Raw genomic sequence first — 27,531 nt, forward strand, 5'->3', positions numbered from 1 at the left:
TTAGGAGAGGATTGAGGCCCAATATGTGGAGTGGGTTAACAGCGAGATGTTGAATTTTTGTGTAAATTCACTCCTCTTGTATTTATTCTTAACTTAACTTAGATTTTATGTTCTTATCACAACCAAACATCCATCCTTTAAGATACTATTTTGAAGAGTCATTTGTCACTGATGACAAGCAAATGATCATGTGGAAAACACATCTGTCAAAGATGGACAACTTCAGGTCAAAAAAACTGAACAGTCAAAAGACGGCAGAAACCATTAGCTGGTGCAGAGATATCAACATTTATATTTAGGTCTCACTATGTATTTTTCATTGTTTTACTACGTTATTGAGCAAACAAATGTTGTAAACTATGTAGTGTACGTGTTTTATATGTTCATACATCCCTTATAAATCATTTTTGTTTCTTAGATCTGATTCTATGAGAAAGACATTGGAGCTCAGTCTTCATGTATCAAAGTCTCAGAACTGTTCTCATTTTGCACTGCAATTGCACCCTTTCATCTAGATAACTGGCATCTTCTCAAACGCTTTGTAGTTTGAGACTTTGGATATGAATTGAAAGCCCAAGGGAAATTTGTTCATTTTTTTCAATCGGAACATCAATCTTTCAAATAATCAGTTTCAAATTTAAGGAGATGTGGTGAAAGATGAGCTGTGAATCTTTATATTGCAGTGTGCCGGTATATGTAGGAATACTGCCAGACTGGATGCTTTGATGCATTCAAGGTGTACCATTTTATGAGACACTTTTTTTTACATTCTCAGAAAAAGTTGGCTTCAAATATACGATGACCGTTATATTAACTGGTAGTGCATGGAGATTCTGAAAGGCTTCCTCTTAAATCTGCACATTTTATAATACGATCTCATATGAAAATCCACTGTAAGATCAATAATGCCTTTGTGTCAAGAGGTCTCAGTTTTATAAAGCATCCAGTTGAAAAGCCCCTTGGCTTTTATGAAAGTTTTATACATGCCCTATTGATGAAAGAGTTAACTCTCTCAAAGGTCCACTATGAAGAAGGAAGACTGATGAGTATTTCAGCCAACTTTGGCTGAAGGCTGTCATGATAAGTAGTAATGGATTGTGCCAGACTGTGCCAGACAAATACTTGAGCTCAATATCAGCATCCTTTAGTTGATGATGTCCACTTCCATTGCTTACTTTATCCATCAATTATTGGGTTTGTTTTAACTGGCTGTCATTATACAGAGACCTGTCTGACCAGTGATATGCTATGTGCCATTTCCTTCTATGACCTTCATGTAATAATATAGCCCGGAGACGTTCAGGTCTAACATTTGATATCACTCGTGCAGACATACATGTAATATCGTTATATCAACCTTACACAAAATGCTGTGCCTTTGCCAAAACATATATATATTAGTGCTCCCACAAAAGCTGAACAGCGAAAAGGTCTAATCTGTCTGCTGCTGCTATCAAGGTTTGATCATATTTTTTTGAACTGGTTGCCATGACAAAGTTGCAATCCTTAATTATGTAGATTGAGTTTGGACATACTGGTTTCTTAATAAACTTAAGGTCTTTGATATATTACATGAAAAAGCACTCAGACATCACAGATTTTGGCCGCATCAGCATTAGCAGAAAGACTTTCTGACTCCTATGAGTCTGCTCTTTATTTTACCACCTACAATTTATAGGTGGACAATTTCATGACAAACTCAATATTCAGCATAGTTAATCAGGTTAGGTACCATTTAATGAAGACACATGTAGACGATGCATGTATAGCAGTTGCAGGTAAAACTGATTTAGGAATGATTGGTCATAAGTAATGCTGATTTATGCTAATAAGCACAGTGTGAAATCTGCTATTTACCTGGGAATGAAATAGTGATGCAGCAGTACATACTTTAAAAGGAATTCTAAAACATCAAAAAGCATGACTAGTATGTACATGTAGAGCAGTCATCTTGACGTAGATTGCATCTTTCTGGGTTGACACGATAATTGCAACTACTCTTTGAAGTGATTATGTTGTACTTGTAGCTGTGCAGTGGAAAGAAATGAAGTTGTTACTGAAGTTTAGAAAAACAGCTTGTAATAAATATGTGACCCATTGTGGGCTTCTCCCTGTAATCATCAATACATGACACTAGATAAAGGATTAGACTCTCTGATGTAGTCTATAACTTTTTACCAGTATTGGCTTCTGTCCGCTTCTTTTCAATCTATGACATGTTATATGGTGATCTACAAGGTTCATATAGCTGACTGTGAATGTGTGATCGTTATTCGCCATAGATTTTCAAATGATATCCTGCAAAACTGAATTTTTCTTTTTTCTGTTCTTAGATACTGCCATGAAGGCTGGCTGGCCACAGGGAATGCCAAGGGCGTTGTTGGGGCGACCTTCACGACATCACACTGCAGGAAGGAGTACAAGGCCCCGCCCCGCAGTAACTTCAACCTCCGCGGACACAACAGTGAGGTGAGGATGGTTGATGGTTACTTTCTCCATCTTTTGGTTAACGCATTCGGAATCTCCATACAGACACACAAACACACACACACACCAACACACACACACGGGAAAGCATACAAACATACACGCATATTATCACATATTTTCTCATTTCTAATGATATTTGAGCAGTGCCTTTTGAGAATATTTGCTTTAAAGGCCTTTCAAACTGACTGAATAGCATGGGAACCCAGTCAGATTATTACCGGTACCACTGAAGCAGTGCTTTAAGTGAATGATTCAAAACTCTATTGAGGAAGTGAGGAATGTGCAACACAACACACAAGCAAGTATATGTTCCCTCGAGACAAAATGGTTTAAATGTGGGTGGTTGCACACCAAAAAGTGATAAAGACACATTTGATAGTACTTCTTGGTCATTGCTTTCTTTATCGGAAAGATTATGGTAGAAAAACATCACTTACCACCACGAAGATGCCAGACCTGGCCCCATTTTAGGTTTGCATTGAGATAAGCCTTGAGTCCATGAAATTTTCTTCCCCTGCTAAAGTACCTCATGTGACCATTAAAACTGACAAGACGGCAGGCCAGATTCATGACTGTCTACCGTAATGCTTCTGGCCGGCAGGTAAGATCTAGGGTCGAAAAGGTTAGGGATGCATTGACGAACAGTTTGGATGGGTGCCAAACAGGAGTCAGACAGAGCTGGGACCACCTAAAAGACCATTTTGTGGAGACTCAGATCTACAGTATATGAAAGAGATGCTAAGAAACAAACTTGGCATAACTGAGTGTAGGAGGGAGGTGGTAGCTGATGAGATTGTGTATGTCACTTTCTGTTTCACTTGTATATGCATATACATATTAAAGGCCACAAAATTACTGTATTAGTCAGCAAGTTAAGAATTAACATAAGAAAGTCTTCAGATAATTCAGTAGATCTATTCTACATGTAGGTCATTTTTCTCGGTTTAATTTGTTTGGAACCGGAGGTAATTGTGATGTATTTGTGTTGTACTGCACTCATACAGCACCTAAGCTAATTTGTTGTCAATTTTGATCAAGCCCAAACTAGTGCAGTGACAATAAAAATGCTTGCTACTTCAAACAGGTTTTTTTAACAGGATATGAAAAAGTTTAAAGTTAGATTTTGTATTCTGGGCACATGTCTTTAGACATGGATTATACAGGGGTCATCACTACTGAGCCGATACCATTTATTATAGAGTGGACTGACCTACTTCATGGTGTTGTTTGATAGAAACTCACACCCATCAGTATTTGCGTAAATATTGGAGACTTAATACCAGATGGGCTACCTGTAATTATTCAATGGTCTTCAGGCGCCAAGCATTAATCATACTTACTTGTTGCAAAATGAGTCTGAAAGTCTATGAGGAAGTGGTAGGATTCTATAATCTACCTATCAACTCTACTGAAAATACTTTCCTAGGTCTGTACCCAAATTTATGAGAATACATTTGAAATTTTCTTTTCTTTCTTCAAATGACATAAAATCTAATTTCTTCATCAAATTTAGCCAACCTAAGAAGTTTATCACTTAACAATGAGTATGACATGTAAGTTGTAACATACATGTACATGTACAATTGCACATCAAAGTTGAGCAATGCAATTGTATTACAAGTACATTGTATTTCACATACCATGCATCAGAGAAAGCCAAGAGAAGGACAAAAGCTGTTGCACAACACAAACTCTTCTCCAAGACATTAACATTTAACATTTGTCTTCGCACAAAGTCAGGCTGGTACTGCTCTTTGAAATATGTATCTTCCTGTGTTGCTGCCCTTCTGGCATGGCCCAGTCAGTATGTAAGCCTGGTGAGCACCACTCAGTGTCTGGACCACCTCTGTGCTCACCAGGTGGGAGCCATTGATAGAGACTTGGCAACTACCCAGCACTAGGGTTCCATCAAGCTATGACTGTAGCTGTCAGTTTAATGTGCATCTCTCTGCATGAAAAACCCTGAAAATGGTGGAAATGGGAGACCTGAAGAAATGGTAATAATTTTACTATGATGGTGCAACCTGACTACCATATGACATCTAGTGCAAATATGTGTTTGACATTTGTCATCAAAATGTTGCCATTAATTCATTTCTAGAAATCTACTAGTGAGCATGCACAGAAAATAAATGAAAAGTCTCTTTATATTCTTAACCTTTCACTAGAACACAGTTGCAGAAAACTCTCATGGGTATTTGAGGATTCTAACTACATGTAACTAGTACCTCTCTACCATCCTCTGGAGTGACATTAAGTCATGTAGGCTTATTTAGAAACATAGCCATGTCTGTTGCCTCAGATGTCTAAGGTCCATCTTACTCTGTCTCAATCCCAGCAATGCTTTTAGGAGCTAATGACAGAAGTACTCGACTTAAAAGCCTCACATTCAAAGTGGGTGATTTAGGACTAGCTGCATGATGGATCAAAGATTACAACATTCAAAAGGCTTGCTTTAGTGCTGGAACTTTGATCATCACTACAGACAGAAATCACAATCTGCACCAATTCACATGACAACATGGGGCCCAGACATCTGTCTTTGTTGTAAATGGATAGTTTTACCGGACAAGACCAGACGTTACTCTTTATCTTGTGGATTTACAAGAGAGGATTTATCCTTAAGATTGTAGCGGGTGGATGGACTAGAGCAAAAGTGTAGATCTTGCCAAAGTATGCAAAACGTACTCTGTAATTATTCTGAGTGTTTCAGATTACAGGTTTGGTGAAAATAACACAGTGAAGGGATGTAAGAGATCCCAAACATCTTATTTTGATAGATGTTTTCAGGGATATACAATCTTTTAATTGGATCTCAAAGGCCCCTCACAAAACATCTGTGTGTGATGTGCTATTCATTTGTAGGATGCTCTGAAGATGAGATTTCATTGATTGTCTACAAAATACCGACAAAGGCTAGCATCTTCAGTCTGTAATTGTATCAATTTGCCGTAGGGTTTCCTGCATGTTATTTGATACTGTAAAGCAAGAAGCTTCTGAAATGTGAAAGCCAGAAAAAGAAATTTTGTAAGGGGCTTTGTTATTGGCTCACAATTGAGGATGTGAAGGACATTTCTGTTTCTGTCTTTTGATGTAAGAAAAGCAATCAGCATTGCTGATTACGCCTTAGGTAAGCCATTTTGTACTATACAGATCAGTCAGTCACATTGCAAGGATGCTGTGGCCATGTGACACTTTGTACAATGTACATTGCTGTATTGTGACAGGGAAGGATATCTGAGATATAGTGCAGTTCCAGTGATGTGATGTCACAGCAAGTAATAAGCCTCAGCATCATTTTCTGTAGTCTATTCATTCAGCTTTGACTTGGCTTAAAGGCATATACATGGAAAGGTATATCATATTTTACAATTACATATTGCCTTTTAAGCAGGTGCTTCATTTTGTCATAAGATGACATGAGAGGCTTAAAGGCTGTGTAGTGCTACAGTGAATTCAGCACCAAGGACAGGCTACTGTGATGTCTACCAGGCTAAGGACTGTGATGAGTGTTACCATTTGTATGCTGATAGGAACTTGATGAAGCAATTTTTGAAAGCTGCCATTATGTGCTTTCTTTTTCTCTCTAAAAAGGCTGTTAAAGCAGGTGGGAGGGGCAGCTAGGAACTTGATTTGAATGAAGGCTTTAGGATGAGGATGAAAGTTTTGTTTCAAAAGTGATGACTTCAATATTCTTGATGACTTCAATATTATTAGAGATACCAAATGAAATGTGCTCTGGGGCCCTCAGAGGGATCAAACTGATATTGATAAAACAACATCATAGAGTATTATAGATTAATTGAAGCATTTTCTCTGCATGTCTTTTACTAGTCTTAGTTCCAACTGCCATGCAGCTACTGCTAAAGTTCTTTCCTTGTTATCCCTGTGCACTTATCCACAAAGCAGTAATATGGAAACCAATGATACAAATACACCATAGGGGATAATTCATTTGGAAAGAGAGCAACTTTTACTGGCAAGACAGTTGCTTGTAAAGGCAAAGATAATGAGAAAAATTACCCCATTAGTAGGTTTATCACCAGTGTGGGAAAACGGGAAATCTTCTGTATGCTGATAGTGTCGTGTGCAGAGTCCCAAGGCTTTCATCAATCTCCTAGTTGAAGTAGAAATTTCCCCGTTGTCCTTTCCAGTATGAGTGCAGGTAACAGGCAATATATTGAGTATAAGGATTACAAAAGCACTTTTAGACATCGTAATCTTAACTGTAAGAAGAAGATGTAACATTTCAAACGCACACTGCTTAGTATCTATTTTACCTGGAAATTTTGTCAATCTAAGTACAAAAAGGTGAATTGTTTCACTAGCTACATCGCCATCCTTCAAAGCTAACTTAGGAACAGTTCTTATGCAATGCAACTCCACATGTCCTGGTTCCACGTAGGCTTGTCCAAATCTTGAAGCACAACACCAGTGTCATGTGTGTCAGTGAAAGCTCAAAAATAAATCAAGAAAACCTTTAATCCAGTGCCTACATGATGGGTTTTGTTTCCAAGTTGTGTATTCTATCTGAAAAACTTTAAGATGATAAATGCAGCTTGAGAAACACATAAAATTAGAGTGTGCATTTGAAGCCAAGAGCCAGAGGAAGTTTTCTGTGAAACTACGTAACTCAAAGGGATGTTGAAATAGTGGTAACGATCTTGTCGTGTGGGTTACGCGGGATGAAAGGGTGTTAAAAGTTCCGATAAGACAGAGATAGAGTGAATGGAGAAATGTGGTCTGCCCACAAACATACGAAAATAGCCGCAAGCGACACACAGATGACCTGTGGTATTTGAACGAGTATCTGCAACTGACTAGGTGTAAAGATAGGGATCGGTAGTGTGAGAATTGCAGAGACAGCTGTAGGCTGTAGGATTAAGGGAAGGGAAGGTTAAGTTCAAAGGCATAGAAAGCTTGACGTAGTTTCTCTTGCTAGTTACTGAAGTTCAAAGATGTAATTTTGAAGTTTAGCTTGCCTTTGACCATGAGATAACCTTATTAGTCCTTAACCTTAGTAGTCTTTTTGTAGTTTGAATGTGACATTGCTAGAAGAATGCTTTGAAGTGGAAGATTTGCTATTTCACTCAATTGTTTGAAGACAAAATACCTAGCCTTTTGTAATGAACAATTGCAGGCTGTCAACGTGAAAGTTGTCCATGGAAGTCGAGCTATACCATTGTGCTTGTACACTTTTCGTAGTTTATGATTTAATGTGAAACGTGGGTGGAATACTCTGACTCTGACTTTGGAGTCTCCAGAGCTCGACATTAAATCAATGCAGGGTTAAGAGGCAGACCGCTACGGACTGTAAATTGTCTACTCTAACAATTGATGGGTAGGACTATGAGAACGTCTGGGATGTGCTGTCTTTGCTATGACAAATATTTGTGACAACTCATGAACTAGAGTATCAGTTCTGTGTACCTGCAGTATGTCATGTGACATACATCATTACATGTACAGTGTATCTATCTTTGTCTAGTCCGTACTCAAGCAGAATAAAACAGTTTTATAGAACAATCATGTTATTATATATATGTGTAATGTACAGGAGATAGTCTGGAGGATCAGTGCCTAGAGTGCAAGATTCAATTAGATCATTTATTTTTTCACCAGGAAACTGAAGGTACTCAGTTCTAAATTCATTGAGAGGCAGTACATTTTGTACCAATAATCTTTCTAGGATATTGGCTTTCCACGTATTTCTGATTCTGCCGTCATTGCTTGGATGTTTGTTATTTCCTCAGGGTATGGCCATACCAATTTCATTTGTTGCTTCTCCATTTTTTTTTCATTCTCAAACCTGTTAGTATTACCATTCAGAGCCACATGCACACAATTTCAGTCTAAAAACAATGCCTTTTATTCAGAACATTATTAGTAACAAATCAAAGGAAGGCTTAAAACATCCTCAGGCTGCTGTTTTTTGTCTTTCGCCGCGCTTCCGCGGCGAAAGGCAATCAGACTGATATTAGATTGCTGTCCGTCTGTCCGTCCGTCCGTCCGGGTCGACCATGCCATACCGTGCTAGCGAGATATTCTACCCTGCAGATTCGATGGTATTGCCAAAGGCCATGCAAGTACTAGTATGTATGACATACGTATCGGCCTGCCATGAATGTGCAGCTTGGTTTATACATGGCTTATTAGCAGGAATAAAGGACCTGCAATGTGCCCTGCACAACGTATTTGTAGACGTCTATTCAACCAAAGACCTCCGCGATTCAACTTGTACTATATCTGCAAGGTAAAGAGAAAACATTTAAGGTATCTTTGCGTACGTGTATTCGATGGATATCAGTCACACTTCGTTTCTCTTAGTGAACGCGGCGCGTACGAAAGGGTCCAAACGTTGTGGTGTCTTTCCTCCCAGTAGGTAGGGGTAGGTCGGACCTTATGATTAGGCGGTCAAGAAACACTGGGCAAGTTCCAAGGACGTTATCGTCCTTGGCAAGTTCAGAGCATAACAACGTTACAATGCCAGCAGTTGAAGGAAATCTTCATCTCACAATCTGTCACTACCACACGGCAATATTGCAATGTAATTGTGGAATATAGCGTTTTTCGTGTGCGTAGAAATGAAAAAGAAATTTTCTTTGACACGGGTGGGCGCAAAGCATCATGGGGCAGCAAAGAAAGTAGATAGCGGGGAACCCCCTACAGCTGTAGGATCAACCAATCAGAGGTGCGTATTGCGATCACGTGCACGTCTTAGCTAGCTGCAAGCGTAAAAAATCCTGGAATTGGGCGGGCAGTCTTCAATCCCAGTGTCAAAGATATTTCCACGGCTTGCGGAGCTAGCGGCAATGCGAAAAAAATCCTCGGCTTGCGCTGAGGAACTGGGCGGGCAGTCTTCAGTCCCAATGCCGTCGACTGGACAGCGGCAAGCACGTCGCTAGCTCGTGAAACACACAATGACGTAATTGCTGTTTGTTTTACTAGGGGTGAAACCGTCATTTCACCATGTTTCACTCTTTTGTCACGTAGGTGCAATATTTGCTTTCACCCTTCCATATTTACATGGGAACAATGCGAATCCGGGTGACACATTTTCACCGTGTTTCACCAACATTCACCCATTATGTGCCATTTTCACCGTACGCCGTGTGGTAATGATCAAGGAGGTTAAAAAGAGATGGTAGTTGCAATGGAAAGAGATCCTAAAATCTTCCTAAACTTCAACCTACACAAGAACAGCATCGGCTGTCCCGACATAGTCAGGAGAAAAGCAAGGTAAGGGGTGGACACAATAAACTATACAGCAAAATATGACTCTTAGCAAGGAGGTTAACCTCGTTGCTTTTAGTCCTTCTTTAACCTCCTTGCTTTTAGTCTTCAGATGCGCCATATGCATGACGGGTAAAATGTTGATTTGTACCTGTTTTTACAGATTTCATGTTTTTAAGAAACTGACAAATGTCGTAAGTGTTGTCCAAAATTTAACATTATTTGGCGGATATCCACAGTATTTGTTGTAGCATTCTAAAGCTATGAAAACTTCATAACTAAATAAAATGATAACATGCTCTTGGCCACAAAAGAAGTGACCAACAGTAATTATATTGTCTGGCTATGTTACATTTGCTATTTGACCTGGAGTCCAAATTTCTGGAGAATCATTATTTGTTTGATTGTTTGGTTGTTTGGAGGTTTGGTTGTTGAACCTCATATTTAAAACAAGGAGAGTTTTCGGTTTTTACAGTGAGTAGGTTAGTTCCAGTGCCACAAAGCCTGTGTCTACATCGAACATGTGTCTAGTTGTAACATATTTTGATTACCCCACAACTCGCTCATTTTTGCATCCCCTTTCCTTACAGAGAGAGCATTAAGCAGGTAGCTAAGCTGTTGGTGCAGATCCATGCCTTGGACCACGCCCTGCAGGTCGCCAGAGAACACAGCCTCAAGGATCTCAAACAGATGGTTGTCGGGCGGTAGCACATGGTTACCACACAGGATACTATACATCCTTCAGAAACTTGGGAACATGGGCTTTCAAAAAACTTACCACCTGTAGCTTTTACACTGGTCAGCTTGTGGTCATCTCATATGGTAAAGGATATCTAGTCCATTGTATAGTAAGTCCTTTCATGAACTAGTGATATTGAGTAGCACAAACTTAGATGGGGGAGGGGAGGACCAGGTCGGATCAAAGAAATCTCCAATTGTTTCCATCTCATGTGAACTGGGTTGACAGACATGATGTAAGATTTTGGTGTAGAAATGGCCATTGTAACAAACCTATAATTACCGGTATGTAATTTTAGTACGCCTTATTCTTATAAAGGATTCATACCTTCTGTAACATCTGGAGTCTGTACATGTTCATAGTGTGTACTGGTGCAGTCTCTCTGCTAGCAGGTAGTGAAGAAATACAGTCAGAATATGATGTCCTTTCCACTTTTACATTGTACAACTCAAGTGATGGCTATCATGAGGAAATATCTGCCTTTGATCAACATTCATTGAACGGAAAAAAAGCATCCATCCTGAATCTTAGCACATTCTAATCGTGTTTGGTGAAGACTGGTGACAGTGTATAGATTGACTTGAGTAGGGAACTGTGAGCATTGTACATACAGGAAAGATGTGAAAGCTATATACAATGTATCTACTGAGTTTTGTGGAGGTCTACTGTCAAAAGAGTCAAATAAAACTTGATTTTTTTTTTTTGCATACAAAAATCGTTACCGACTGAATTTGTCAGTTATTCTATTTATGAATCTCCTAAAGGCACAGCATCAAGTTCTCTGACGAGGTCTTTTTTAACCTCCTTGGTGTTATTAAACAGCCGTCGGGGTCTCGCTGGCGGCGTCTCGCGTCCTCCCCAGCCATGTGGAAATTTTGGAAGGTCGGTGACCGGAGAGAGCTCGCCCGGAACGTCGCATGTATAGACAACTACTTTTGTATAGTTGCATATGTTGGAACAAATAGCAATTTATTACAGGCCTGCGATAACAAAACCTACTAGTATATTGTTTTCGTTGGCGTCCATGGGCGCCACCATTTTGTCCCAAGGGAGTGTCGCATGTTGGGAAGGGGTGTCGCGATTTTGATGTGTTATTACGATGTTACAATTTTAGGACCATATATCCGTGCACAAAATAAAGCGCTTATATACCGACGCTTTCGATCAGTCCTCTGATCCTTCTCAAGTTGAAATGACCCAGAGCCTAAGTCACGATGTGGAGAATTACCTCTATGAAATCCAGAATTGTGCAGAGATCTGACGTGGGGTGGGTGGCGGTTGCATGTGGAAAATTGCTTACTACTCGAAATTTCAAGGGATCTTCGTGGAAGAAACTTCAACAAAAGTGTATCCCTCTTTGATATATGTAAAATACACTGACTAATATTTTATCTAATTGATTTCAAATGAGAAGATTCCAAGCTACCCCGATGGAGTGAGTTTGTGGCCCATAACCACTGACGTAATGAATCAAAATCTCAATAATTTTGCTTTCCGAAAAGAAATGAAGCGTTCCTTTCAACATACCACAATGAAACTGCATTTGCATTTTGAAACTCATTAAGTACAATTTTATTAACAGACACAGACCTGACAAAAATCAGTAAACTGGATGCTGCACCAATTAGAAAATGAACACATTATATCAGCAGGCATCTATACGTTTAAGGGCTTACTGGTGCAATAAATTACGAGAACAAATTGAATAAACTTTGTACGTCAACGTACAGAACAAGTGTTGTTCACATGAACATAGGACTTTATAACACCAGTGGTAATCAGATACTCCACTAATTCCTTAGTAGCGAAATGGACAATTGTTTTGAGTATCGCCCCTTCAAAAGTTTGCACAGACCATCAAGTCCGGACCTGCACCTGATCCTTTGTACCTGTACCTGAATTTTCTGTTCCAGTACCCACCCCTAGTTCATACCATTGAAACTGTTCTGAAACTCATCTGGTAAAAGTTTTACCTACACAATATAAGTAAGCGAAAGACCAGCTTTTTTTAAAAGCTCTTGTTTTTGTGTTATTCAAGCCATATATCTTCACCCCAGACCTTTTCAAATAATTTTTTTTGACTTGTCAATCAAATTTTTTTCTGCTAAAACCCGAGAAGCCCAACAATATTCTACAATTCTACACTTTGTACATATAGAATACAACACGATTGCTTGAGTTGCTTATATAAAGGGCAACTTCCCCTAGCAACTTACGTAAGTTGTTGTGACTGAATTTCATAAAAAGCCTTATGGTGACTATTTGAAGATAATAAGCAAATTACACTGGCGGCAGGTGTCCTTGGAAAGAGGCTTAACTGCAGCCATGGCAGTCAGTGTGGTCGTTACGTTGGTCCTTGAATCATCAGCAAAGATGAAAGTGTCCATTTGCTGCGGTTAACAACCTGTACATTAGTGTAATAGTGTTATATAAGCTACGGCAGATGTCCTGTCATTACTCACTGTTCTTTAGATGATCAGCATTTAATAGGTTGTGCAATATTACATGTTATACTTTGATATTTCAGCATCAAACATCTTTATGCTTCTGCCTATTTAGAAATGTGCAAAGTGGAACCACAAGAAAACTATTTGGAAAGAAATATTTGTAAGACAGATGCAAGTTGAATCTGTTTTTTAGAATTAATTTTAAAGCTAACTATCTTCTTGAATAAAGGCATGGTTACATATTTGGTGAAGTCACAAGTTCGTGGAACTCTAGTTAGGTAAGCACTTCCCAGATGACTGAATCTGACCCTTATGGATTAAAGCTCCAAAGATTTCTTATTAGAATACAACATGATTTTAAGCTTTCTGCATGCAAACGATACATAGCAGACTCTCTCTGAGCCATAATATTGTCCTTTAGATTCACAAAGAGTCAAAATGTATCATGAGGAACTGTTGAGGTGGCTCCAGGTCAGCATAGAGTACAAGTTTTTTGTATTTCCCACAGGGTACAGGTAATGGCACTGTAATGCTCATCAAAGCCTGTGGGTGAACAAGATTTAAAATTTGGATGAGGATGGGAAATGAATCGCTTCAAAATGTACATGGGATTCGGAGCGGATCAAGATTGAATACAAATTACCCAGTACTGCTGTAACGCCAAGTGTTATTTATATCTGAGTACCAGGATTATTGTTTTAAAAATAATGTAACCGAATTAGAAAAGACTGAGCCTAATGTCAAATATATGAACTAAAAGATGAAGCTAGAGAATAGACCATTTTCTCATATTAAAATACCCATAGCAACAATTCAGGCACGCTTTGCACATGCTTTTGATTCAGGAAGGTGTTTTTGAATGACTTTTATCAGCAGTAAGTCATCATCATCATCGATCGGCTGCAACACAGTAACTAAGTAGCTGTCATTAAATGGTCACTACAAAAACAGCCAAAGGAAGTCAGCTGGGTATCTATGTGGTTTAACATGTCTTATGGTTGCTTCGATATCCCATGTCATTTGTTTGTCAGCAGACCATGGCAGCTGCCCTAAAATTTATCTAGGCTTAGAGGTAGGGATTAGAGGAAAGTGTAGAGCAGAACATCAAAACCAGCTGTCAGGTGGAAAGACTCAAAAAGAAAGAAAGAAAAAAGAAATTAGGACTCAGAGGAGGTTGACTGCATGTCGATATTTTTTTCTGTATACAGCTGTTTTTGATATCAGTGCACATTGTTAAAACCAATCATTCTTTCTTTATTGTACAAGCACATTATCATTAAACAAATGACTTACTTCAATAAAGATGATAGATGAACCATAAAATATGGAACATATTTTATTACAGTACAGTCCACTAGGACACTGACGTCAGTATCTACTGGGGATTTTGCCAGGTATCAAGCACAAAGCCTGGACGTTTGTTGAAATTTTAACTGTATAATTTACGAGCTACTCTATGTACTAGACGTAAGTATATTCTTACAGGTTTGAGGAAACATAGATTAAAACCTGGCATCCTTCGTTAGAAGCCAAAATGAGTGTGATTCATGGTTTGGGTAAGTATAGAAAGTATTACACCCAACAATGATAAGTTACAGAAGGCTACAGTTACGAGACAAATTACTAATTCGTGTGTCTAATAGCTCCAGTGGAGTAGGCAGTCATTTGTATCATTCCCAAGTTAGAATTCTGTACGGTACAATGGCAATTATGTACACAACATAGGATCTCCATCAAACTAATTGCTGCGGGACTTCGTTCTAATTGGATCCAGCAACGTGTTTCTCAGGTAGAATGATAAATACAGAAGATGCCCCTGTCGCACAGCTCATTTGAGTTATATGAGTAAAGAGATATTTTGTTTCACGGCTATTTGGCTGTGAAATGATTTGACACAAAGCGCAAACCGGATGTATTATATGATCTTGTTAATGTGACACTTGCCAAAACCACCGAAAGATGGAGATATAATCTAAAGAATAACTCTGGCAATATTTGTGTAATTTTATTCAAAGAAATCCAAAACCTTGAGCTGAAGGAATTATGCAACGTAAAACTCAGAAAATGTAAATCCAAACGAATGATTGTAGCATACAGCATGCATATCTGATGCACAGACTACATCTGCCATAAACTAATATTAAGTGTATAAATATAATCTCTGTGGTGGAATATTAGTCCATATCTCCCATGCCAGAACCTGCCTGGAACCATCCATTACGCCTGGCGGTCCTCTGGGTACAGGAGATAGGGCAGCTTTACGACTCTACGTGAGCCATTAACAATGAAATTTTACGACACCAGCATTTGAAGTAGACATGAATGCTGCAAAATAGGGCTTCATGCATTCCTATATGTGATTATATGTGCAAGTATGTGGCTGTTTTCCTTGTTTTATAGTTGTTATCAAATTTATGTGTTTAAATGGTATTTTATAGTACAAGGAAAGTGCCTACATGTAAAATCAGAGGCTGCAGAATAAACATAATGAATAATTTTGTTTTGAATATTAAAAACTTACAACATGATGTATGATGTAACATCAATTTGATTACAGTTTGTTCAACATTTGATTTGAAATGTAAATTTTGAAATTTCACTATGAAGTACAGTCATTATGTTTTTCTGGTTTTCATGGTGACATCTCTACCACAAAATCATGACACAGGGAATATTCCCATAGTATCACTACTGTACTACAGCATGGCTTGAACTGCATCCGTGAAACAACTTGAAAAGAACTTCCTCTCCCCCTGTGTATGAAAATTAAGTCACTTTGAAAAGAAATGAATTTATAGTAATTCATTAATTAGATTGGGACTGCAGACCAATCTGTTAGTGATTCAGCAAACCCTTTGGTCATGAAAGAAAAATGAGTACTTGAGCAGATTCTGAATCCCAGCAGAGATGAAATTACACCCCCATGTCGTAAGGTTTGTATCTTTCTATATCCTATCCTCTACCCACCAGATTGTGAGAGTGTCAATCAAGATTATCACCATGGAGATGATTTCCAACTCTAGCTGTGATTGGTTGTCACGGAGACTGATACATGGTTAAAAAGAACCTTTCTAAGTAATCTACCAGTGCAAATTAGATTGAATCTTTTTGCCGGGCCTCATGCGGTAGTGCACCACCCTGTGAAGTAGCTCGTACAGATCTAACCTCTGAAGCACTGACCTTCCTCCAAGCCTTTGATTTATTGATTTGGTTGTCATGGTGATTGATGAGATCAAGCAATTTGTAGCCAAGGGTCTTTTATTGAAAAGGAAATCCCCTCACTTCATTGGTCAGAATAGCTAAATCCCCTGTACCTCGCAAGCTGGTTAATTGATAGTGACTCAGTGAGGGCCAATAGGATTAAGGTAATTGATGCTTGACGTCAGTAACATTCGTTTTCGTACCTGAGCCGTTAAATACGTTGGCCCTAGTGTTAAGTCTGCGTTCATGTTTTTATCTTATCTGCTCCTGCTGTGGGATTAACTCTACACATTAAATTTGTGCTGTTTACAGCATACGTCAGCAAGGAGAGTGGTGGGGAATAGCTTAGCTCTACCGTTAACGTACTTCATGTTTCACTCTCAGCTGCAGCCTTTTACTTTTAAGTTTTAGTCACTTTATCTTCAAGTGCTGCACTCTAACATAGAGGGCCAGGGCTACACTATTGAGATACAAGTACATTTCTGAACATCTGTATTGTGCCTATACCCATTAAAGTCTCTCTCTCCAAGATGTTTTTGGACAGAGATGTATACACAATCTATCTGCCATATATACACACTATACAAGAATACTATTCTATGCGTCACTATTTCCATTCCCATAGATACCGTAAGTATTGACTTATAGTATCATTTTTTTCTGCCTTGACAGGTAGTTCTGGTGAGATGGAACGAACCCTACCAGAAGCTAGCCACCTGCGACGGCAACGGTGTTATCTTTGTCTGGATCAAATACGAGGGCAGATGGTCCATAGAACTGGTCAATGACAGGGGCAGCCCCGTAAGTACAGCATGGGTCTCCTTATACATACAGATTCCTGAACAGAACAGAGTAGCTCATGGATTGGTAAGATCAAAGATGATTTGGGGATTTCATAAAAGTTAAACTTATACAAGGAGATATATGGAAAACAGTTAGGAGGTACAGTATATGGTGCTATTTATTATGCTTATATTAAAAACCATATAATCATTCTGTCCAAATTTAACATTTAGAAAGAAAGCTCTCAGACTGATATTACAATTTACAGCAATGAAAGCTCATTGTAATTTGTCCATTCTTCCCAAAGGCATTTTACCTCTACATTACAGTAGTACCAACCAGTGTTTCTCATCATTCACCTTGACCTGGTGCATCTCTGTCTTATATTCAGCTAAAAGAAAGGGTATGTCACCCCATAAGGGGCAGTGTAACCCCAGCAGTGTGATATAACACTATAATGTCTCTACTACTACTACCAACCAGTGTATTCTGCAAACAGATGACATGTTCGTGACCCTGTGATTTTCTCGCAGGTTAGCGACTTTAACTGGAGCCACGATGGGCGGTTAGCTCTCATCTGTTACCGAGATGGGTTCGTGCTGGTGGGGTCGGTGGCCGGGCAGCGGTACTGGTCCTCCATGTTGAACTTGGAGGAGTCCAACATCCTGTGTGGGGTCTGGACCCCGGATGACAAACAGGTGGGGAGGGTTATGTAGGGTCTGATGAAGGTTATACTTGAAGACATTCTTAGAAAGCCCAAGGCATGGGGGAAGGGGTATGGAATTCCTGTTGCAATTGTTTTTTCTGCAAGAGCAAATCTAGCACATTTTTCCCAAGTCATTTTTTTGTAATGATGCTATTTGGGGGGGGGGGGGGGAGATCATTCTGTTCCCATTGTTTTTAAGCGACAAATAAGCAAAAGCATATCAACATCACTTCTCGAAAAATTCTCGATCTATTATCACAATGGCTGATAATTTTTGATTGAACAATTTCAAAACTGCAAGATATAAGAAAGACGTACGTGTACATGAGAGTTGAAATGTTTCCCTTACCCCAGGTGCTGTTTGGCACTGCGGATGGCCAGGTGATCGTCATGGACAGCCACGGTGCCATGGTAGCACAGTGTATCCTTGACGACGATGACGAGATCCGCTCCCTGGCCTGGTCGGGGGAGAAGTTCCACATGGTGAACACCAGCGACTCGGAGAGTGAGGTGGAGGAAAGCCCATCCACTCCCAAACAGAAAGGTAACAAATCATATTATGGTTCCTTTCAAAATTTCAGTTGCTTTTCATTAGTTTTGCCAAAAAAGTTGCTTTCACCAGCATGTGTTTGTATATCAGTTGACTTGTCATCAGAATTTGAACAAGACTGTCACTGAAGAAGGGGCTTTAAACTGCAATCGCAAACACAAGAATTGGACTTGCCAGATTTAGAAAACTGCAGCTAATTTTTGACTGTATGTCTTCGTCTCATTCCTTTACAACAACCAATGTCATACAGTCAACAGGTAGAGTGAATACAACTGTTTTTGATGATGATAGCAGTTTAAAGATCCTTCTAAATGATGAATATCCTACCTACGAAGAATGAAATTTCGAGCTAAAACTTCCAATCAACCTAAAGGCTTTTCTCTGTGATGTTATACTCAGGCCAGAGAAGGAGGCACTCCCAGCGGCAGGCAGCCATGAAGAGTGGGCACATCCTGGCCGTGGGGTTCGGCAGTGGAGACGTCGCTCTGATGAAGTCTTATGATGACATGGCACCTGTACTCATCAGAACCAACATGATTGGTCAGTCATGTGATGTTATAGAGCCAATCACTAGCAAGGTCTGCTAGGATAACAACCAGCCAGCCAACCACAGCCAGTTTGAAAATAAAGAAATGGATAAGATAACCTTGGTATAAAGCTTTTGTGGTACATCATCTTACAGCAGACTTGCCTGGAAGTTTGAGATAGTGACTTGCATCAACAAAATTTGAAGTGATGCAGCCTGTTCAATTTTTTGTACCTTCAATCATGTACTGGAATACGTTTATCCGAAACTTTACACTTATTCTATTCTATTAGTGGAATCAGGTTGCTTTGTACAGTAGTGACATTTTAAATTTGTGCAAAAATCCACCCACCATTCTGATTGGATCTCTCCATCCTTGAACCCCCCCTATAGCCACCAAACTGGAGTGGAGTAGCTGTGGTTTGTTCCTGGCCGTGGGCGGCACACACCGACACATCACCGACCCAGACAGCGTCAGCGCAGTCAAGTACTACGACACCAGCGGCCATCTTAGATTCACTCTCAACATTCCTGCTCAGGTCAGTGGCCTTATGTTTAGTTGTAATAAATCACTAAAATGTATTGATGATAAAAGATTACTGTAAATGCAGAAACTTTCACGGTGGTTTAATGTTCACGATTTTCACGACGACTGCTTCACCGCGAATTTAAAACCACTGCGAACATTTTCCTTGGCAATCAAGAGACTACAGTGCATGGTGCTACCGCAAAATTAAAACCACTGCGAAAAGTCCATTTCCCGCTTCCGCAAAATTAAATCTCCGCGAACTTAAATTCATTTACAGTATTTTCTCTCTAACAAGACTATTTTTTTCTTCCAATCATCCACAGCAGTTACCCATGGGCAAAATTCTGTGATGTCCTGACTGTATTTAGCTGTATCTAATTTCACTGCCTGTTCCCTGCAGAGAGCACACACAAGATCATACAAGATTATTTTTTCTCTAACAAGACTATTTTCTTCTTCCAATCATCCACAGCAGTCACCCATGGGCAAAATTCTGTGATGTCCTGACTGTAGCTATATCTGATTTTGTTGCCTGTTCCCTACAGAGAGCGCTCACTGCCATGACGTGGGGCCACAACGACAAGAGATTTTTTGTTGCATCTGGCTCGAGTCTGTTTGTGGCGTGGGTGGAGAAGGAAGTGGCGCCTCTCCAGCTGCTGTGTATGGAGGTTGTCGGGACGATGATCAAGGAGGAGAAACAGGTTGCTAGGCTACCGTTGCCAAGCCGCATCAAGAACTACGTCACTCAAGCCTTCTCCCCGACCATCAAGGTTGGTTGTCATGACACAAGTTGTTTGTCAATACCCTTGGCATGTTTTGGTTTACTTTCTCTCTTACTTGTGAATGTCTTGTTATAAGTGCCTGATGGAAATTTATTTTCTCCCAACAGCAGGGGTGCATTCCAGATCCAAGCAAGTTGAGAGAATTTGTCAGTCAAACCAGTGTTGGAGCAGAGAGACTACACTGCACCATGGTCAGAACAGATGATGACGGCTACACACTGTACTTGGAGTACCTAGGGGGCCTTGTTCCACTACTAAAGGGCAAGAAAGTCAGCAAACTCAGGCCAGAGTTTGTGATCTTTGACCCAGAAGTGTGCACTAAGGATGGTGGGTTTATTTGTCAATATCTATGTACATGTCGTATCATGATGACTTATGTTGTGACCAATACAAAAGTTGTCATGTAATACCCAATAATGGTAAAAATTAAGACTTCTTTAATAGATAACCAATACAATTTATACTATGAATGTTAGACATCCAGGTAATAAGATATACCATAAAGCAGTTACTCAAGCAACTGGATATGATTTTGGAAACGGTCAGATGTTTCAGACAGCACCCTCTGTCTTTTGTCAGTGACAGAAGAAAGACAGTGGTTGCTTTCTGAAAGAAAGACAGTGGATGCGTCTAACTGGGTCACTGTTTCCAGTTTGTTGATTACTTGTTTGGGGTTGCAACCAGACAATTTCAATGTGAAATCAAAAGGCAGAAGATAGTACAATCCTATACATTGTGATTATGGTTCGTAGAAGGTAATTTCAACAGACCCATCTGGCCAGATAAGAAAAATAAAGTAAATAGAGTTTTAAGGACAGTTAGCATTTGATTGTCTTTGGGATATTGGTCATGATTTCTGATGTTAAAGTGAGCCCTCCCTCCCTCAGACAAGTCGGATGATGATGGCGGGATTTTCAGCGGGCTGAGCAGTAGTGGATGTAGTAGCGGCAGTGATTTCAGCGACAATGACAGCGATGAGCTGCAGAGTCGACGGAGGTCACCAGGTCAGCTGGGCAGGAAGGGTAGCGAGAAGGAGAGAGACACGGTGTACCTGGACAACCTGCCTCAGGTGGGGGGGACTTATATATAGTTGGAAACTGTAGCTGCACCTCATGTACATCTGATTTCTCCCATGAATGTAATTATGGTGAAGTGTAGGGGAGCCCTCTGTTGATTCTGTAGAAAATTGCACCCTATTTTAGAATCCAGGGTTCTTAGGAATCACAGTATACACAGCAGTATTCTTTCTTTAAAACACATTTAGAGAAATTTGGGCAGCAGATCATTCTGGTAGTTGAGCTAGAAAATGTCAATGAAAAGAACTAAAATTTTATTTGTAAACACAGTCTTACAAACTATAGACATGCACTGTACCTGACTGCTATACCGTTCCTCAAAACTCTCATCAGGAGAACCGGTTAGTAGAGGTGACCTCCAACATCTGGGGCACCAAGTTCAAGGTGCACGGCCTGGCGCCCTTCCTCCCGGCTTACATGGGTGCTGTGAACTACAAGACCAGCCTGCTGCACCTCCAGCCCCGACAGATGACCATCTACCTCCCTGAGATCGGGAAGGGGATCCGGCCACCCAGGGACACCACCTTTAACCCCAACATGTTCAGTGAGGATGAGGAGGAAGGCAAGTGTACCAACATCTACATCTACGTAATACTGGGTAATGCCCCTCGCGGGACTTTGTGCCCAGGGGAGTGAGGATGCCCTAACAAACCGGTGGTGGTGAGACGAAATACTGAAGTGGAGAACGAATCCATTCAACAAACAAAAATAACAGTGCTGTGCTGTACAAGATATCTTGCTAGGAAGTTTTGAGCATTTTCTGTTTGTTTTTTCATATTCTGCCAGTGAAGTAATTACAAAACAAGCTTTTGTATCAAAGATATGAGTATGCTAAAGTGTACTAGTTGAATCTATTGTGTTCTTCAGGTGTGTTGTTCTTCAAGGAAGACATTCATTCAATGTTAGGGGATCCTAACGGCAACAGTGGTTTGATCCGGGATATTGTATTGCTACATTGTAATTCAGAAGAAGACGGGGTGAATAGGGAAGAGATCTTCGTAAAGTTGTCTTGTTTTCTTTGTAGGATCTCCAGGGTGCAGGGATAGTGGGATCTCCAATGTGGAACCCCCTCCAGAAGAAATGGATGTTCCCATCTGCCCTGTCAGCTGTGCTGACTCCCTCCGCTCCGTCAAGAAGGAACTTCTCACAACACGGATGAACCTCGCCAACGAGGACATCTTCTCCTCGGCCAATCAGATCACACTACCTGGAAAGTATTTTGTAGAGGTGCACCATGGGAACTCAGAGGTGCACCATGGGAGTGGGGTAGAGGTGCAGCGTGGGAGACAAGAAGCCCAGTGCATCAGACCGGACTGCTATGAAAGAAGAGAGCTCTCTCCCAGTGAGAGGGAACAGTACATATCACAAGGGGCCATTCCTAAAGCTTATAAATCAGTTGAGGCACTTAATAAGAACCTAGAGGACTTAGATGGAGAGACAGAGTGTGATGGAGAAATCTTAGCTGCAGAGGAACCACAGAAACTCTTAGAGGGAGGGGTAGTAACCAACGGGGATGGGGGAGTTGCAAACGAGATGTTTGTGGATGGAGAACTGGAGGGGGAGAGATGGGCAAAGGTTGCCACAGAAATCATCGAACCCAGCAGTGTGGAAACGTCCCTGTTTAGTGATGATGGGGACGAGACCAAAGTGTTTAGTGAAGGAGCTTCGTTAACACTCGCTCCCCGTGAAAACCGCTGCAGACGGCTCGGCATGTTATCTTCAGCCAAAACCAGCATCATCAGTGAAAAGGCTCGGCAGCTTTTAGCTACCCCCAAGAACAGTCTCCGCGAGCCATCCCGGGGACCACCCAGTCCCAAGATGGAACCAGAGGACATCTTTGAACCACGGGAGAGCATCGCAAGAAAAGCCAATCAAACGCTGGACAAGCATGTGTCAATCAAATTGACGGAAAGACCAGGAAGCCCACGGGAAATAGAGTCAAATGCCTCTCGCTGCAGAGGGCCGTATGAGGACAGAGTTGTGGACAAGGGTGTGCGGGGAATCGCTGAGGGGGGGAAACTCATTCACCAATTGTGTACAAAGTGCAATAAAAGCCATGGAGTCAAAGGTCAAAAGGTGAAGTTCAGGTCAAGGTCCCAGGCAGAACAAAGTTCAGACAGTGAAGGGGAGTGTAACCTGAGTGGTGACGAGCTCGGGGCCCTCAGAACAAAAGGACTAACGCGGAGGAAGAGTAAGCGGGTACGATCTAGAAGTGAGGGAGACGAGATTATAGTACAACACGAGTATGTGCTAACCAACAAGGCACCGCTCTGGAACGAGAGCACACAGGTATACTACTTTTACTTAGTTATAGTTAGAATCATGTTGCACACATATGCTTTGTGATATATATGTTAGGCTTCTAAACTGGTCTTATTCTCTTGTTTTGAACATTTTCAAACACAGGATTATGAAACTTGATCTCTTGTGTTCTTCAGGTGTACCAGCTGGATTTTGGAGGCCGAGTGACACAAGAGTCAGCTAAGAACTTCCAGGTGGAGCTGGAGGGCCAACAGGTAAAGAACACTGTCTGGCTGTTCATACACTGCCATTAGTTATCCTTATAACTAAGTCTGTGCCCCAAACCTCAGATTTTAAGTCATTATGATAACCAATGGCCGCAAAACCTGTTAACATACGATTTGTATTTCATTTTCAAAATTTAGATTAAACTGTATTGTGTGTAAAGCCCTCCATCCCAGCTTACTATTACCAAATGCAGATACCACTTTGAATTCTGTAGTTTTGCATGAATTTTTGCTTGCCTCTGTTGCCAATGACCTCACCATTGTTTTTTTAATGTTGTTCGGCAAATTGTTGAAAATTGTCTTTATAATCGTCATCAATTAAAGTAACTGAAACAACAAATGATATGCACATATATTGAGATCCAAGGTTTATAAGTTGCAGTGATCATTTGATATTTTGAAAAAAAAGGGGGAACTGTTAAGGAATGAAATTTGTAGCAGATTTTACGACAGGTAATTTATTTTCCCATAGGTGCTGCAGTTTGGGAGAATTGATGTGAATGCCTACACTCTAGACTTCCAGCATCCGTTCACAGCGCTACAGGCCTTTGCCGTCGCCCTTGCCAACGTCACACAAAGACTGAAGTAATCCACACCACAATGGTCCACCTTGCTAACGCTTCTCAGCATCACGACTCCAATGCTCCTCCTACAGTATCTAGACAAGCTGCAATCATTATATGTAGTTAAAACAGCAGAACAAAACCCTTTCTTGTCGTACTAGTACCCATGCCACACATACAATACAAATGCAGTGATGACCACTTTCTTGCCAAGACGTCAAGAATGTTGTACACAGTTTTTACAAGTTCATTATATGAAGCATCACTGCACGAAATTCAATTTTAAGCATACCTGAAAGCATGTGTAAAGATTACATTTTCACATCAAGGATGAAAATCGCAATCTTTATGCATATTTTGAGGGATGCTTAAAGATTGGATTTTGTGCAGTGCATTATGGTGCCATTCAATGTATGATTTCAAATACGATGATGTACAGTAACAAATTTTCCTTCAACTGTGAACTAACAGCAATATCTACGACATCCAGTAAATGTTTAATGGAACCACATACTATTCTTCTTACCTACAATGTTAATGAATAGGAAATTGCAACTAAGTAGGCAGTATTATGCAGTATGTTCACATATGAAAGTACTTGCACCTTAGCATTGGATCATATGCATTATAGACACTACCCAAGGATAATTCCATTTCATACATGTACACATCTTCATGGTGTAAATATGTGTTTGATACCACTATTTGACTTTTTTCTTGACAAGACAATACTTAAGACAGAAATGCCTGTGGTGAAAGAGTCATTTTGGCCCTGGTGGCTTCTGTTGACTCAATTGCACCTGTGCTTTTGAATGTATTGACGATAAAAAACTTTGTTTAAAGGTAAATTCTATATTTAGGATTGTACTTGTTAGTTTTCAGTACAAAATGAAACCTTTCTTGTGATGAATATTTGTTTGTTGCTTGCAGATGTCCTATACTTGCCATACAGGAGACTTAAAGTTTGTACTTAAGGCTTTGTAAAGATGTATTTCTCTTTCTAATCTAATGACTTATGCTGTAAGGAATGGAAATATGAAGAAGCCAAGTAGGGAGGGTTCAAGACTTTGATACCTGACACTATTAGTGACTTTATAGGGACATCCGAGAGGTTTTTTGTAGAGTCTGTGACACATTATGTGAGTTCTGCTAAATCAGACCTGTACTTGTGAATGTATGGAATTTGAGGTAAGATGTGGTTGGAAGGAATGTAGTGGTAAGTAATGTGAAGTCAAGACTGGTGTCAGATTCACTATATGTGTGTCTAATGTTGTATGTTTGGTACAGTTTTAATGTACCCCTGTAATACTTCGGTTCAGTGCACACTTTACTTTGTATCTTATTTAAGAGATTGTACTTGTTGTGAATAAGTACTGTATGTTGAATGCACAGAAGGATGTACTTATGATTTAGGTACAGTGCCAAGCAAACCTGTAGGTGCCAGAAATGATCCTGCAAAGTATTTCACATCAGCTTCTCTTGAAAAGACATACCAGAAATGATCATATGGATGTCTATGAAAAAAGTTGCTCCTGAGGATGATTAAGGAGAATTGGACTGAGAAATTTGACAAAATGCAAATTACAACAGAAGAGGGAGTTTTGCACCAATTGTTGACCCCAAAAAATATTGTACTAACATCTCCTGTCTTTCCTGGTCGATGCACTTTTTGTGTATCAAAGTGAGGTTGGTGTGGACTAATGTATGACTGGTAGATTGGGACAGGAGTGAAATCATCTCATTGCTAGTTGTCTAGTTGTGAAGATTGTGAAGGTGCTTGTGTATACAGAAATCTGTAGCTGTTCCTTTTCTTGCAATACTGCTTGCCATTATTTATTTTAGTGGGTTAAGATGTTTATGTTAAGATGTTTTAATCATTCAGTGGGATTTGATGCCATAGTCAAGTGATGACAAGTGCTGGATAGGCATAGATATGTACTTTACATTTAGTATCCTTTTTATTCTGGCAACGTGCTTATATTGTAATGCTGCGGAATAAAGGCAGAAATTTAATGCCATCTATTATGAAAACTGGGCCAGTTGAAAAACGTCAAACTTTCCCGTACTCCATGGTTAATTTCTGGGACAAAATCAATTCTACCTTTCATACATGGACTGTTTTGTTGAGAGATTTAACATTTGCCTTGATTTTATTGTTACTAGATCTATCTTTGTATTTTTGTTTCGTGTTGTTAAGGACATTGTAGAAAGACAATTAGTTGTAGTGGTTCAGAATGAATGTGACTAATGAAAAACATGTAAGTGGTATCCTGTTGTTATATCCTGTTCTTGTTCCAACTTACCCTGTCTGCAACTCTTGTCTATGTTGTACATAGTTTACATCCAAGACAGCTGAAACCTGCAACAGAACATTTTGAACATTGTCCCAGTATTACGACATTCTGTTAATGAAGCATGATTACGATCCCTTCAATCATACAGAAAGATCTTTTTTCTAAACATGTCACACGGTAATAAAACAATGTCAGTGTGTTTTGTGGGGTAAATCTGTCTTGGAAGCTTGAATATATGTAGCACCACCAATATGAAACCAGACTTGTATGCAGACAGGGTAACTTGACGACACCATGGATGAATACTCGGTACAGATGTGTCTATTGGTTGTTGCAATACCATTGCCTATCCGTAATATGTAGGTGCTGTTACATGGATACAAGTATTATGTCGAATCATGAGTGGACAAATTCTCCCAGCCCAGGAGCTGCTGCTTGGAGAGGCTGCTCACTATACGGCAGCCAGGAATAAATACTACTGTGCACAAAGTCGTGCTTGTTTTTAGTACTCATTTATTACCTTTGTCAAGAAGGTTAGAATGATAAAACATATTAGTACAATGCTAAACTTTCTTCCAACTCAAAACTACACATGGATAAAATTTTCACTGTCACCTTAATGATACTGATCCTGAAGTATGAAGGTGATAAATATTGATCCGGACAAAGGCAACAGTGGTCGCTGGAAATTTGATCCGTGTGTACTTTTGTGTTGGAAGAAAGTATAGCATTGTACTATGATTACTACCAACACAGATGAGATTCCATGATAAAACATATTGAAAACAAATGTTCATATTGTTGTTGAAGCAATAAAACCAATCAGTGATACAACCTGATATGACTACATTATGGTTAGATATCCTAGGAATAAAATATGCAAGGTAACATTAAGTTACTCAATTAACGGAACCAGGCGTTTCAGACAGGATCCTCTGTCTTTCAGCAGTGGCTGTCTTTTGTCAGTTTATTCAAACATCCATAACTCGCCAACAAGGCACGTAATTTGAAAACGGATTACAGTTGTCAACGTTCTGACAAGAGATCTTTCCAATGATACCATACAATTTCAAAACCTAAAATG

The 27,531-nt window shown here is 39.9% G+C and overlaps 1 protein-coding gene across 2 annotated transcripts in view; it reads left to right on the plus strand.

The window, feature by feature from the left end:
- The window catches only part of LOC118422648 (tubby-related protein 4-like), a 34,326-nt gene extending 7,390 nt beyond the window's left edge, over positions 1-26,936 (plus strand). Inside the window, exons 2-14 of one of the 2 annotated variants that reach the window (XM_035830309.1) lie at positions 2,334-2,469; positions 16,783-16,911; positions 17,427-17,591; positions 17,954-18,143; positions 18,549-18,689; positions 19,069-19,214; positions 19,750-19,974; positions 20,094-20,313; positions 20,874-21,055; positions 21,396-21,624; positions 22,087-23,351; positions 23,501-23,578; positions 24,063-26,936. In XM_035830309.1, the coding sequence (XP_035686202.1) occupies positions 2,334-2,469; positions 16,783-16,911; positions 17,427-17,591; positions 17,954-18,143; positions 18,549-18,689; positions 19,069-19,214; positions 19,750-19,974; positions 20,094-20,313; positions 20,874-21,055; positions 21,396-21,624; positions 22,087-23,351; positions 23,501-23,578; positions 24,063-24,179 (3,223 nt within the window). In that variant the 3' untranslated portion in view covers positions 24,180-26,936. The remainder of the gene's footprint in view (positions 1-2,333; positions 2,470-16,782; positions 16,912-17,426; positions 17,592-17,953; positions 18,144-18,548; positions 18,690-19,068; positions 19,215-19,749; positions 19,975-20,093; positions 20,314-20,873; positions 21,056-21,395; positions 21,625-22,086; positions 23,352-23,500; positions 23,579-24,062) is intronic. The other variant, XM_035830310.1, reaches the window with a different exon arrangement.
- Positions 26,937-27,531: the final 595 nt, after the last annotated feature.

Source organism: Branchiostoma floridae, chromosome 9, assembly GCF_000003815.2.
Source record: "Branchiostoma floridae strain S238N-H82 chromosome 9, Bfl_VNyyK, whole genome shotgun sequence".
NCBI classification, from domain to species: domain Eukaryota; kingdom Metazoa; phylum Chordata; class Leptocardii; order Amphioxiformes; family Branchiostomatidae; genus Branchiostoma; species Branchiostoma floridae.